At 35.5% G+C, this 14,699-nt stretch overlaps 2 protein-coding genes across 2 annotated transcripts; both read left to right on the forward strand.

The window, feature by feature from the left end:
* The first annotated feature begins 1,046 nt into the window (after positions 1–1,046).
* Positions 1,047–4,486, forward strand: LOC130726813 (uncharacterized). Its single transcript, XM_057578118.1, has 3 exons — positions 1,047–2,876; positions 3,134–3,743; positions 4,205–4,486. The coding sequence occupies exons 2-3, from the start codon at positions 3,309–3,311 to the stop codon at positions 4,316–4,318; spliced, it is 549 nt and encodes a 182-aa protein (XP_057434101.1). The 5' UTR covers positions 1,047–2,876; positions 3,134–3,308; the 3' UTR covers positions 4,319–4,486.
* Positions 4,487–9,944: 5,458 nt separating this feature from the next.
* Positions 9,945–12,118, forward strand: LOC130726077 (zinc transporter 8-like). The gene is made up of 3 exons (XM_057577299.1): positions 9,945–10,620; positions 10,764–10,913; positions 11,459–12,118. The coding sequence occupies exons 1-3, from the start codon at positions 10,015–10,017 to the stop codon at positions 11,762–11,764; spliced, it is 1,062 nt and encodes a 353-aa protein (XP_057433282.1). The 5' UTR covers positions 9,945–10,014; the 3' UTR covers positions 11,765–12,118.
* Positions 12,119–14,699: the final 2,581 nt, after the last annotated feature.

Raw genomic sequence — 14,699 nt, forward strand, 5'->3', positions numbered from 1 at the left:
AAGAAAAAATTAATTAAGAATAAAAAATTACTAAAATAAACTACTAAACTAGAAATAAAAAAAATTAACTCTTAATAATTTAATTTAATTTAAATCGATAATTGTTATTAATATATAATCACAGAAACAAAAACATAAAAGAAAGTAAGAATATGAAATAAAAGCGGTGGGGTAGGGTGTTGAATTTTATTAAACAAAACCATTGTAGTGAGGGGTGTTGAATGGAAAAACATTGTACATAGTCTTATGTGTTAAATATAATAGTAGAGTATAGATAAATTAAACAATAAAATATAAAAAGTAAGGTACAATGTGGGGTCTATTTGAGTACGGTTTTAGAGTTATTGAGTTGGAGTAAAACGTCAATAGAGTTATTTAATTAAAGTGATGTAAATAATGTGTCACCTTAAAAATTTGTAATGAATAATATATAATTTAAATTAGCAACTCTAATGAGTTGTATGGATGATGATGCTCTTAAACGACGCTATTGTAGTTTAATTTTTTTAATGATTTGTCTCATTTTGACCGACACTATATATATATATATATAATATGTTGGTATTGAGAGTATAGTTTTTTAAAATAAATATTGTTATATAGGTTTTTTCCACTTTTAAGAATAATTTTAATAAAGTAATTACTGAAAGCAAGATTTATTTTCACGTCCTTTGATAAAATCTTCAAGTGTGAACCATTCCAATTAGTAGAGATCTTTTGTTAATCATAAACTAGAACACAAAGTATATTAATTAGTAAATCTGTAACAAAAAAAGTTTACGAAATCAAAATTGTCAATTAGTTGTTTATTTAACAACTACATTATGTTTTGTCACTAGACTTCTAAAAGTTCTAGATTTCTAGTTGTTGTGTGCTGTTTATGTGAACTTTTACTTTCAGTGGGTTCAGTTGTGTAAATGGGTTGGGCTCTTTTTGTTTTTTGAAATCCAGTGCTTCATTCATTAAGAGAAAGCCGCATATACAAATAGAGGATGCTCTATTTTAGTAGGGGGAACATCCCACCATAACTGATTCTGGTACTTGATCGCAACAGATGCAAGTACATGGGCAGGGAGGTTAGCTTTACGCTTTAGAAGGCTATGGAATTAAAATTCTCTACTAAGGCTTGACAGTCCTGAATGATGTTTTGAATAGTCCAGACGTTTGAATCAGCTCTCATTGCTCTTATGAGAGATAGAGAATCAGATTCAAAGATCGCACTATCCATTCCCAGTTCGCAAGCCTGGAACATACTCCAGCGAAGGGCTAAGGCTTTCGCTACCAAAGGGTCTAGTATCTGAATTTCCAAATGTGTTCCCGCTACAAGCAAAGAGCTATTATGGGATCGAGCAACAAAACCAATTCTTGTTGAGCTTGTTCCTGTCCAGCCAGCGTCAATATTGATTTTGATTTTGCCAGTTGCTGGTGGTTTCCAGGCAACTTCAGGGTCTGTATTTTCCTCCACAGTCCGAGAATTTTGTGCTTCACGCCAATCTCGTAGGCTGCTCATGGCTATGTTCATTGAGGATGTTGGATCAGGGCTAGAGTCATTGAACAATTTACTATTCCTTGCTTTCCAAATTGCTCATACACCTTGGAAGATCTGAGCCATAGTGTCAACAGATTGGTTCAAGCATAATTCTTTTAGCCATTCTGTGAAAATTAGATTTACCTTATCAATTCTAATCCCGAGTGGATGATGGAACCATGCTGCTTTAGCCTAGTCACATTGCAGGAAGAGATGATCTTGTGTTTCCCCTATCTCTTGTCCACACATCAAGCAATGTTCAACTACTTCAATGCCTCTTCTCACGAGATTTGCCTGGCAATGACTAATATTGTTGGCTGCTCTGAAAATGAAGTGCTTGATCTTGTTTGGACAGTTTACTTTCCAAAGCTTTTTCCAAGGGAAATTCATGGCATTTGATCCACTTGTTGTTGCTGCAATTTTAATGCATCGTAGCTAGAAGTATGCTGATTTGACAGAGAAAAAGCCCCCTCCACCTCCATACTCTTTTATCTTTTACATTTCTCCAGCTTAGAGGAATAGCTTTAATTACATTAGCTTCTGCAGGAAGGAACAAGGAATTGATTAAAGGGACATTCCAGCCCCCTCCTTCTGGTAGCATAAGATCTGCAACTTTATCAAGCTCCATGTCACCATTTACATTTGAGAGGACTAAACCACTGTCGTTGCTCGTGATTCAAGCATCTTTCTAAATGTTGATGCTATTTCCATTCCCTATTCTCCACCGAATGTCATCTCTTATGAAGTTTAAGGATCCCCAAATACTTCTCCAAGCAAAGCTAGGTTGGTAGTCTATACTAGCATCAAGCAAACCTTTTCTTGGGAAATATTTGGTCTTCCACACTTTGTACAGCAAAGAATTTTCATTATTAAGGAGCCTCCATTCTTGCTTTGATAACAATGCTCTATTAAAGTCCTCAAGATCTCTGAATCCCAAACCCCCTCTATTCTTTAGCTTCCATAAGTGCTTCCATGCTGCCCAATGGATTTTCCTCTCATCCTTTCTTTATCCCCACCAACAGTTCGCGAGATTGCTTTCAACTTTGGAGCACATTCCACTGGATGCAACTCATGACATAGTTTGGTATGGATTGAGCCACTGATTTTATAAGGATCTCCTTGCCCGCCTTTGAAAGAGTCTTCTTCTTCCATCCTTGCATCTTCCTCCATACCCTCTCCTGAATTTTGCTGAAAATAGCTTTCTTTGAATGTCCAGTAACAGTCGGTAGATCCACGTACTTGTCATGGGTAGTCACAGCCTTTACTCTCATCCTTGAACGGATCATCTCCATGCTGGTCTATGGCACGTTTCGGCTGAAAGAAATCTCAGACTTATCCAAATTCACAGGTTGGGCTCTCTTATGCTCCCTATTAATGTCATTGGGTTGTTAACTTATGAGTTTTTTCTAATTGCAATTTCATCAGCTCACTTAGTTTTTCAATTTTATTTTTATCAACTGACTTGGCTTTTCATTAAAAATAAATAAATAACTTGACTTGGCTTTTGATTTTTTTAACGGCATACCGTCACCGAAACATGCAATTATTAAAATTTAAGTAAATGGGACAATCTCTTTCTTATATTGTTTTATCATTACATTGCAGGTGTAACGGCTAGTTTCTGATTTTCTGTCACTTCGTAGTTTGTCTTTCTCTCATTTTTGTTTACAAGGCAAACCCAATCCAACCAAGCAACGCATTTGTTCGAAGTGTTGGAGAAAAGTGAGAAACAGAGACAGAGCAAAAAAGCAAATCATCACACAGTGATTGCTGATTGGCAATGGAATCTCAGAAAGAATCATCAGAGAAAGAGCAAGTAGAAGAAGAAGAACAGGCACTTGTGCTGAAAACTACAAAAGTTGTGGAGTATTTGCACCCATTCATGTCACTCGAGCTTCTCTGCAAGTTCCCAGATAACTCTGCCTATGACTTTGACTACTCTCAGAGTACAATCTGGTCCCCTCTGATTCCCAGACCCTACACTCCCATGGATTTCGATCTCATTACTCCAAAGAAGCTTTCCTATGACATGGGTTTGGGAGCAAAATGCAGTGTCAAGAAGGTGGGTTCTAAGCTCCGGAAGAAGTTCACTGCCACTTCCGTCAATCTCAACATTGATTTCATCAAGAAAAAGAATAAGAACAAGAAGATTGCTTCTGATTTGTCCCCAACACCTCCAAGGATTAAGGGCTCATGCAACCCCATCATCCACAAGGTATGTCTTTTTTTCCTCTTTTTCTGGCATTTTTATTATTGATTTATCCCTTTGATTTCTGGTGTTCTTATTTTATGTTCTGAATTATTGATTATTGATACAGTGAGAAACCAACATTTGAGAAATATGAATATGGGTATTTTGGGAAATTCATTTTCTGATTTCAATTTGTGAGAAATGTTTCATCTTGTCAAAATTTTAACTAGCTCACTCTATCACTGTTTAGATTCTTTTGAACACACACTCATTATGATTGGATTATTAAAGTCAGTACAATTTTTAATAATAAAAGGGAGAAAGTACTTTGACTATTTTGAAATTCAAACCAATCACAAAGAAGTGTGTGAAAGAGTGTGAGTGTGTTAGGAGATTAGTTCAGGCAGGGGGGAAAGGGTAAAATGTTGAGTACATGTTAACTATTGGTAATATTGGTGATAACTTGTTCTTGCTATTTGATACAGCGATGGGCTAAGGCACTGAAAGCTGCTTCAAAACAGTTCAAGAAATGGAAGGTGAAGAGAGATCCCATTGCCCATGTGATGTTGCCAAAATCACTCAAAGATGGAGATTCTTAAATATTTGTGAATTTGTGAATTTGGCATTGGTATTTTTATTGTTGGTGACATTGCTATCCATTCAATAATTTATACCACGTTCTTTTTCTGTTTAATTTGTTGCATCTTATTCTGAGATGAAGCCCGTGTATAAATGTAATTTGGTGGCACTAATCTTGTTACAATCAATACCTGCACTTGATGGTAGTTACAAGTATTTTGTCATTTTGGGCTGTAATTAAATATCAAAATGGTCCACACAACCTTCATATCTACATGGTTCATTAATCGGCATATCTTACAGGTTCAGATACCATAGAGAACACAACCCTCTTCTGACAAATTTGAGTAGTGGTGGTGTGTAGGATAGAATGGCCAAACAGAGCTCTAACTCTAGAATACAAATTACAAGACATTTATGGGTGTGTATAGACATTTTTATTTGTTTAAGACGAAAATTTTAAAGTAATTTTTTTTTTTCACAAGAATCTTGATTGAAATTATGACTAGTTGTGTTGTCAGTATTATTTGTAAGTGGTTGATCTATTAAACTTAGTTCTACATATTTTTATGAATTGTAAAAAATTATCAAAAGCGCACATTGAGATTTATTTAGGTTTTCAATTTTTCTTTTTTTTTTTCCATCCATTTTTCAAAATGAGATTTTTTTTTGTCAATAAACAAGATTCATACAATCTAGGCCTACAATCTATTTGACATTCAGACTTTAGGAAGATATTACACTATTTAAAATAGAAATGTAAGCTGATTTGACCAAACTTGCAAGTCCGGTAAACCTAACCTAGTCCAAATAATTAACTAAAAAAATCACTTGATCCAAACACTTATATTGGTTTGGTTTGGACTCATGGGTCGTGTGAGACGTGCTCATACACAACGATAAGAGTAGAAATAAAACTAAAGTCTAAAATCCTAACTTTTGAAGTTCAAAATCACTGCATCAGCAATCCTAGCCCTACAAGTTCCAAGTCAAGAAAATCCAAGTAATAGTTGTTTCCTTGCTTTAGTTCAAAACAGAGAAACCAAGGTTGAGAACTGCCCAGGATCCCAATATAAAAGCATCTCTACGCTTATCCTTGTCATATTCTAATTTTGCGAATATTTCATCTTACCTTTTTCGTTGATAGGTAAAACCCGACCCAATTTTATGGGTAAAACCCGATATGATTGAGTTTAAGTTTGATATTGGTGAAACCCGCACTCGAACCCGAATAATATATATGAAAATACAAAAAAAACTCTTACATATATATCATGTTAACAACTTGATTTGTTAATAATTTGGATATATTTGAACAACCTGATACCCGATTTTCTTGCAAAAAGATATATATAGAACAGTTTTTTCACAATAAAATAATATAAGTTGCTTTTCGTTTTGCAAAAACGTCTTATGCATCAAGTTAGGTTAGGAAGTAGATTTGGAGGCTACAACGAGTTTGGGTAAATCCGAAACTCGAGTTCGACCAAACCCGTTGTCATCCCTACTCGTTGGACAGTGGCTTGCAGCCTGCATGGATTCAAGAGAGGAAGAAATAGTGATTTGTGGATGAAAAGATTAAGGAGAAACTATCACAGTGTCACTTGTGATTCAATAATTTGTTCGGGGGTTCACACTAACTTTTAAGAGAAAAAATAAACAAAAGCTACTTTGTAGGCCGTAGCCCATTCGTTTCCCTTTTGATCTATTAATAGCCCGATCTTTCCCCCCTAGGTTGGGTTCTTGAATGGAGTTTGGGCCTTCTTTATAGGCCGGTTTAATTTTTAATGGAAACGTGACAGATTTGTGATAGTGTGATGCATTATTTATACACCATTTTGGTTGAAATTGGAGTATGTTATTCTCGTGTCACTGACATCATTATTTGATATGTTTCGTTTTGATTTTTACCTCCTCTATTATTTGGGATAGTGTGTTTTTTTTTCTTTCTGGTTTTTGGTTTCCCTATTTCTATTTTTAAGGTGTTGATTTTGATGTCTTTATTGTTGAAAGCAAGACATTATTTTGTACTCGAGTTTGTATCTGTCGTTTTTCATATCTTTTCATCTGCTCGAATTAATATTTAACTAGTAAAACTCATATTCATACAATTCTTGAGCTTTGCTATGATTGAATTATAAGGATTTAGTTCAAAGCAGAAAAACAAGGAAAAAACCTTTTTTAGTTTCTTCTTTTTCAACGTTAATTTGATCCTATCTTGCTGTCCTTTGGTATCTACCAAATAAATGATGATCTTTGTTCATTGAAGAGGGGTAGGATCGGAACATATAGAACAGAGTATACAGGTAAAGGACATTGCTTTGTCTCTATTTTAGTCTTGGCCCATGCTCAAGACTCAAGTTAAGTTGACTTGAAGTTAATGAATGCCACATATTTATTTCATTGCATACAAATTGAGCAGTGCATATCAGTCACAAAATGTTCAGTTATACAGACAAGTCTTGCCCCATCACTCAATTTTATTGCAAAAAAGTCTTGGCCTTAATTGACCTGAAGCTAGCATACACCACACGCTGCTTTGTTGCAGATAAGTCTTGCCACGCCCTCAAGTCTCGAGTTCAGCTCACTTGATAATGATGAGGTACGGTGAAAATTTGATATTTTTTACTAAGCGATTACTTTATGCAGGAGAGGAGAACTTCTGCTTACAGTGTGTGGACATGGCCATAGAGTCATAGATCCTATTGATAAATGTGGTATATTTGATTGCAATTAGGAGAGGGATTATTGGCAGTCTCTCACTCCCAGATTGAAATTATTATTTCTTGCAGTTTTGCAATTCACAAATAACGGGTGTTTTTAACCGCCGCGAAAAAAAAAACCTTGGTAAATTTGATAAGTGCAAGAGATCCCAAAAAACCACCATAGTAAATATGTGAGGTTACATGTCCCCTTAATTAGACTACATACCGGTCGTTAAGTGACATATTTTTCGAAGTAAAAAAAGTCCAGCACGAAGGCCATTAATAGATGATTATTTTATGCGGCCATTCAGGGAAGTATACCTACGCTCAGTATAATTGCGGAAAAACTTTTGTCGACACTTGATGAGCCATCTTATTGCCAGTAAATTTTATACCGGTCAATTTTATTGTCGCAAATACAAATATTTATGGCTGCTACACATGTTTATTAAAGATAAGAATGATAATAATTGATTAAATAATTATTGAGAATTGTAATAGATGAAAATATGTGGTGATATGTACAGATATAATATTTATTGAAGGTATAAATGAAAGAAAATTAGCTATATTGAATTTCTATAAAACAAAAGCATGTGAAAAGCTAATTGGGAATAAATGTAGTACTATTTTTTTTAAAAAGTCTTAGATTTAAAGTTAAAAATAACTCTTAATAGTGCTCATAGTCGGTTATTTTTTTTCAACTTGCTTAAAGATTATTTGACTATCTTAATACTTATTTGAAAAAAAAACTTTTAAAGTGCTTAGCAAAAGAAGTTAATTCATTGACTTAGTATTGTTCGGTAGTAGATTATCTAAGCGGAGTACGAAAGAATGACTATTGTAAAGGGACACTTCGTTGTACCGCTCCTCCCTGAAACGACCTCGTCGTATTATATTCCATTGACTAGGAACCTTAACTCTCAAGTCAGCAAAGATTGAGAAATAAGGATTAGAGTTAGAAGAAAGTCTGTACATGGAGTGTGTCCCCTAGTGCGTATATGTATATACATAAGGTATACTAAACTTGGAATGAATCATCCATGATATGATAAATACATACCCGGACATAACAGATTCTATGTGAAATTAGAAAATATCATAAGCAAAGGAGAAATTCATGAACTAAAATAGAATCCATAATCGTAGTTGAGAATGATTCAACAGATAGTTTGAAGGAAAACTAGATCAATCCCTAGCAATAAATGAGTGTAGCCACACATATTCATAGAGAAAACACAAGATATAAGATCAAACCCTAGAACTAAAAGAGTGTAACCACACATATTTCTCTTTTCTTTATGTCTGTTCTCTTTTTATCATACCAAACAACCTATAAATCTACTCTATTTCTCACCTCTTTATCTTTTCTCTAGTTTCTCTTCTCTATCTCGCTCTTCTCAGCCAAACAAAGTGTAAACCCAAGAAACACAACTACACTCGGACACAACATGGGAAAGAAACTCCCGAACAATCAAATAACAAGAACGTCGAGCATCTAGGAGGACTGGAGGAGGAACCTTGAACACATGAAGCTCCAAGGCAAACTAATGAGCCATATTGGCTAGACAATCAACAACTTGATTAGCCTCACGATGAACATGGGCACAAAGAATCTCTCAATCATTCTGCATCAAACCTTTAATCTGCCACACCATTAAACCATATGGATGAATGATATAACAATCTTCATTAATCAAATTGACCTTAACGAGTGAATAACTTTTGACGAAGATTTTGGACAGCCGACGGTCCCAAGCATAACTCGGAACAATGAAGATTGCCTATAACTCCACCCAAAGCATATTAGAAGATCCAATATTCATGTAAAAGAGCAAACACCCATCGGCCATCTAAATCACGACACACATCTCCACATGTCATAGCATTTGAAGGCCCTCTCATTAATCATCCGTGTTACATTTGAACCACGACAAAGGAGGAGGATGAGGAGACCAACTAATGTGCAAACGCCGGTATGCACAACGCCTTGTATGAAGAGAAGAATAATGTGCACTCCTACACTAGATATAGCCTAGTTTTCCTCTCATGGATGTGGTGAGAATCTACTGCAAACCAAATTCTACTTTGTTAAACATTGTCTGAGCGCAAAGTTTCCAATCGACCACAGCAAAGGCCTGAAAATATGGGGGTCCACTCCTACCCGCAAAAACCAGCGTACAAACCTGCAAGTTCTAAAGAAGCCAAAAACGCACATCGAGGGTGCTAAAGAACTTTGTCTAGTGTTGGGCTAGCACTGATCGGTTCCACAGAGGTCGCATACGTTGTGCATCACACGGGTATAATACTAGTTAAAATTAAAAAATTAGAATATATATTAATTTCACTCTTGTGAGAAAATGACATATGTCATAAAAAGAGTGATTCTTTTATATGCTACAATTTATATAAGTGTGTATGAAATTCAATTGTATTTTATTTATTTTATAATTAACAATGTGATTATTTTTATATGCAATTATAAAGTTATACGATGAGATAACATTAAAAATAAAAAATCAACTTAAATTTGAAAACTTCGAAATCAGATAAAAAGTAAAAACAATATTTTTTGAAACCTCAGATAAAATAATTTGAATGAAGTCAACCGATTCACATTCCTTTACTTATTTATTTGCAGAATTTCAAAAAAAATTATTTATTCGCAGGTCATTGTCATTATTTCTTCCAGCAGATTGACTCTAATTATTTAAAAATAGAAAAAAGATAACATTTGAAAACACTAATAAATTAATTAGCTCACCTGTAAAAGTGTCGACACTATGAGCTAAATATGTTCCATCCCTACGTTGACTTCTAAGTCAATTTATGTTTAATTTCTTAAAAATTGATCTTTCATTGGGCCTACTATCCCACAGTGTCGACATTTTACACATTGATGTTACATTCGTAGCCTTTTATATTTATAGACGCAGTTCTTGAATCGTTAGATATTCTAGTTTATTCAGTTCTTCCTGTGGCTCCTTTCTCCTTAATTCTCACTTTTCATCATGGAGGGGATTAAGAGAAAGAACCAACTTTTCATTTTTTCTTTGCTCGTCTTACTTGTGCTCCCAACTTTAATTGTCGCAGAATGCACATGTGACCAAGAAGATGAAGATAGGGACAAAACCAAAGCTCTTAGATACAAAATAGCAGCTTTAGTGTCAATCCTATTTGCAAGTGCAATTGGTGTTTGTATTCCACTTCTTGGCAAAATTATACCGGCTTTGAGCCCGGAGAAAGACATCTTCTTTATCATTAAGGCTTTCGCGGCCGGCGTTATACTTTCTACTGGATTCATTCACGTGCTTCCTGACGCCTTTGAGAACCTCACCTCGCCGTGTCTAAACGAGCATCCGTGGGGAGATTTTCCCTTCACTGGATTTGTGGCTATGTGCACGGCCATGGGAACCCTCATGCTTGAAACTTATGCCACTGCATATTTCCAGAAACAACATTTTAAGAGAGGTCAAGTTGAGGCTACGGACCCGGAAAAGGAAGCGGGACACGAAGGGCATGTCCACGTTCACACCCATGCTACCCATGGACATGCACATGGACATGCTTCTATTGATGACTCCTCAGAACTTCTTCGTCATAGGGTCATATCACAGGTAATATATTTATAAAAATTTCTAATTAATTATATGAATTAAAATATAATTTATCTAATTGGAGCTTCATATATTTTGATTCACAAAATTTGAACTTGTTTTTGATTAATTTGGTGATTTATGGTTTTAATTTCATTATATAGGTCTTGGAATTGGGGATTGTTGTTCATTCTGTAATCATAGGAATTTCTTTGGGAGCGTCAGAGAGTCCCAAAACAATAAGACCCCTCGTAGCTGCGTTGACTTTTCATCAATTCTTTGAAGGCATGGGACTTGGAAGTTGTATAACACAGGTAAATGTTAATATGCATATGAAATGTATATCTATTTCTCACTTCTCAGGCACATGGACTTGGAATTTGTATTTGTATTTGTATTTCTCTGCTCTAATCACGTAAGGTATGAAATTGAATTACTGAAATGTTTGACAAATTGAGGGCAAGTTTTCTACAACATTCAGTTGTTTTTTGACTTTAAAGAAACCCGTATGTATCATTATTTTATAAATTCATTAGAACAAATGTTGACTTTCGTACATTGTTAGTCACCACTACAGATTTGAATGTTTCTGTATCCATACAAATATTTAATTTAGATCACAAATTTTGACTTTTTACATTGTTGGTCACCACTAGAGGTTTGAATCTTTCTGTACCAATCAATTGAACCTATTTTAATATGTTGATTAGAAATCATATAAAATTCACAGTTTACACAAGTTAACTAACTGTTCCTATGAGTTATGTGGTAACTTTTCAACCTATGTGCAAATTGAGTGTAAACTAGAAGAGATCAATGTTTCTTGTTTTGTGACTTTTGGAAAATGTGATTATTGCAGGCAAAATTCAAAAGGCTCTCTGTTACAATCATGGGATTATTCTTCGCTTTAACTACTCCGGTAGGGATTGGAATTGGCATAGGGATCACTAATGTTTATGATGAAAGCAGTCCAACAGCCCTTATTGTTGAAGGAATCTTCAATGCAGCTTCAGCTGGGATCTTAATTTATATGGCACTTGTGGATCTTCTTGCTGCTGATTTCATGAATCCGAGAATGCAAAACAGTGGTCGGCTTCGATTAGGATCCAATCTATCTCTTTTGCTAGGAGCTGGTTGCATGTCTCTTCTAGCCAAATGGGCTTAGGGACAAGATTGTACATTATTTCTTCTCCGCAGTTTTTCCTGGATTCTCCCTGCTACTCTTATTTCCTTCATGCGAAGGTGAAGCGCAACACCTGTGATGCTCGCAAGGAAATCTGTGATGCTCGCAAGGAAATCTTAAGACAATGATGAAGATGAAGAAGAATGTTAGAATAGGCCAATTGAAAATAGGCGTTTAAATGAACTAAATAAGTTTTAAGTTCATTTTGATAAGTTTTGAGTTTATTTTGATAAGTTGTTATTTTATTTTATTAGGTTTGGTCTAATTTATATTTTATTTGGATAAATAACACTTTTATAAACTTATTGGAATGTGTTTTAAATGATAACTAATTGGTAAGAGCTGAGAACATATGAGTTGGAGTGTGAAAGTTTAGGGATCGATTACTAGAAGGCGTAATTTATCTTTTGAATGTAAAAAAACTTATTGGAATGTAACTTTGAATTGAATTTAGTTATAAAATAAAGTTTAGAGCATCTCCTTGAGTTCGTGGCAGACCCAGCTGCAGAGAAGGCGATGGCGCCAGTGCGGGAGAAGATCCAGTTCTGGGTGATCCGGTAGGCAACATATGTAGCATCTTTATTCTATATCATCAAAAACATGTAGACAATTAATCCATGTCAATTAATATCCAATATTCCAATCTAAATAATCTAACACGGTTAAGAGCGCCATTCTTCCATTACCATTATCATCAAAAGGGGAACCAATACATGGCGTCAGACAAAGGACACTCGCGAGAAGCAGAGAGCGAAGAGGCCATGGAAAGCAAGACATAAACAACTACTGGATATTGCTATTGAGTGATTTAAACCAGAGTTGCAATTTGATGTCACATCTCAGAATACTTCATTTTTTTTTTGAATGCAGAATACTTCATTATACAAAAATTTTTAATTAAGGCAACGATATGTTGAGATTATCCATTCATCATTTCTGTTAGTGGCGGAACTAGAAATTTTACATTATTTCTTCTCCGCTGCTCGATCAACTTCTCCTTTCATATGTTGAGATTATCCATTCATCATTTCTGTTAGTGGCGGAACTAGAAATTTTACATTATTTCTTCTCCGCTGCTCGATCAACTTCTCCTTTCCACCACAGTTTTTCCTTGGAAATCTTAAGACAATGATGAAGATGAAGAAGAATGTTGGTGATGCGAAACAGAATGGGCCAATTGAAAATAGGCGTTCAAATGGACTAAATAAGTTTTTATTTTATTTGGATAGGTTTTAAGTTTTTTTGACGGAGATAAGTTTTAAGTTTATTGTGATAAGTTGTTATTTTATTTGATTAGGTTTGGTCTAATTTTTTTTTATTTGGATAAAGTTATACTTTTATAAACATATAGAAATGTATGAATTTAGTTATTCAATTAAAGTTTATTTCCTCTTATGAGTACAACGCGTCTCTATCTGCATTCTTAGATAAATGATAAATCATCATTTCATCTGATCAAGGGGAATAGGTAGGTCACATGGTGAGCTAAAGGAAATGAAGGGTGTTGAAGGATGAAATGTGTAACATCCCGCACTCTTGTCGACTAGGTAATGACCTCATTGATATCGAGAAAAGTAACACAAGAAAGGGGGTTTGAATTGTCTTCCCTTTAAAACTTGAGTTTTCAAACGAATGCAAGTTTAGAAAGAGTTTTCGCAATCGTTTGATGCAGCAGATATTAAAGCGGTAAAGAAATAGACAGTAAGCACACAACGATATATTCTGGTTCACCCACAAACAATGAGGCTACATTCAGTACTTGACTTAAGGACTCATCTTAACAAGTTTATAAGGACTCCTCCCAGTGAGTTTATAAGGACTCATCCCAGTGAGTTTATAAGGACTCATCTTAACAAGTTTATAAGGACTTCTCTTGTGATCTTTTTCAAGATCGTCTGGTTCTAAAGGGTTCTCTTCTCACAAGAGGGATTGTAGAAGGTTGGATAGAGGATTTGACTGTGTGGTTTTCCTTGTGAAGATAATCTATATGATTTGACACTTCGTGTATCTTGATCTCTTCCTCTTCTTCATCTTGCTTGCTTTCTTCAGTTAGACGATCTAGTGGATATAGCTTTCCTTTGCTAGCCGTGTTGTTACGTTGCAGCTCTGACCATCCTTCTCCTTCTTCATGATGCGCGTTGAAGCTTTGATCTTTTCTTCTGATCCTTTTGGCTAAGCTGTTAGGATTTATTCTTATGATTTTTCAGTTTGCCTTGCAACTTTGAGCTTTGACCAATCTCTTCTTTGTTGATGCTTAGACCATCTGTGGATATGACTTCCTTTCTGCGTCGTATGCCTTTGCTGCTTTGTCCTTCCTTGCGCTTTGACTGGATTGAACATTGACTTGCGGGTGAGATATCTTCTTGTCATCTTTAGTCAGTTCATTTGCACTCTTGAATGTTTCGCTCTTGAAAATTGTTATCATTCAAAATAAGATAGACGATGCATTCACCGTTTTGAACTTAACATTGTCCTCACTTACGCGCTTCCCGGAAAAAACTTTCCAGGAGGTCACCCATCCCAATATTGCACACTTAACCATGGAGTTTTTATGAGTTGGGCTCTCGAAAAGAAGATGCATCTTGTTTTCGGGAGCCCAACTCACAAAAACTCCAAGGTTAAGTGTGCTTTCCTTGGAGCAATATTGGGATGGGTGACCTCCTGACAAGTTTTCCCTGGAAGTGCGTAAGTGAATACAAAATGCACTGAAAGGACTCGTGTTGTTAACCTGAGGCTAGTCATCAGATCGGGATGTTACAAATGGTATCAGAGCCGACCTCCCCTAGTACGGTGTGGTTCAGGGATGAATCGAGCGAAAGTTGGTGGGCTTGTGACACCCTGGGTCTACGAGGACGGGGAGTGATCGTTGGTGCAGTGAGACACGGACAAGGAACAACTCCGAGCAGACTTCTAGGCG

Source organism: Lotus japonicus, chromosome 6 (genome assembly GCF_012489685.1).
Source record: "Lotus japonicus ecotype B-129 chromosome 6, LjGifu_v1.2".
In the NCBI taxonomy this organism is placed as follows: Eukaryota; Viridiplantae; Streptophyta; class Magnoliopsida; order Fabales; family Fabaceae; genus Lotus; species Lotus japonicus.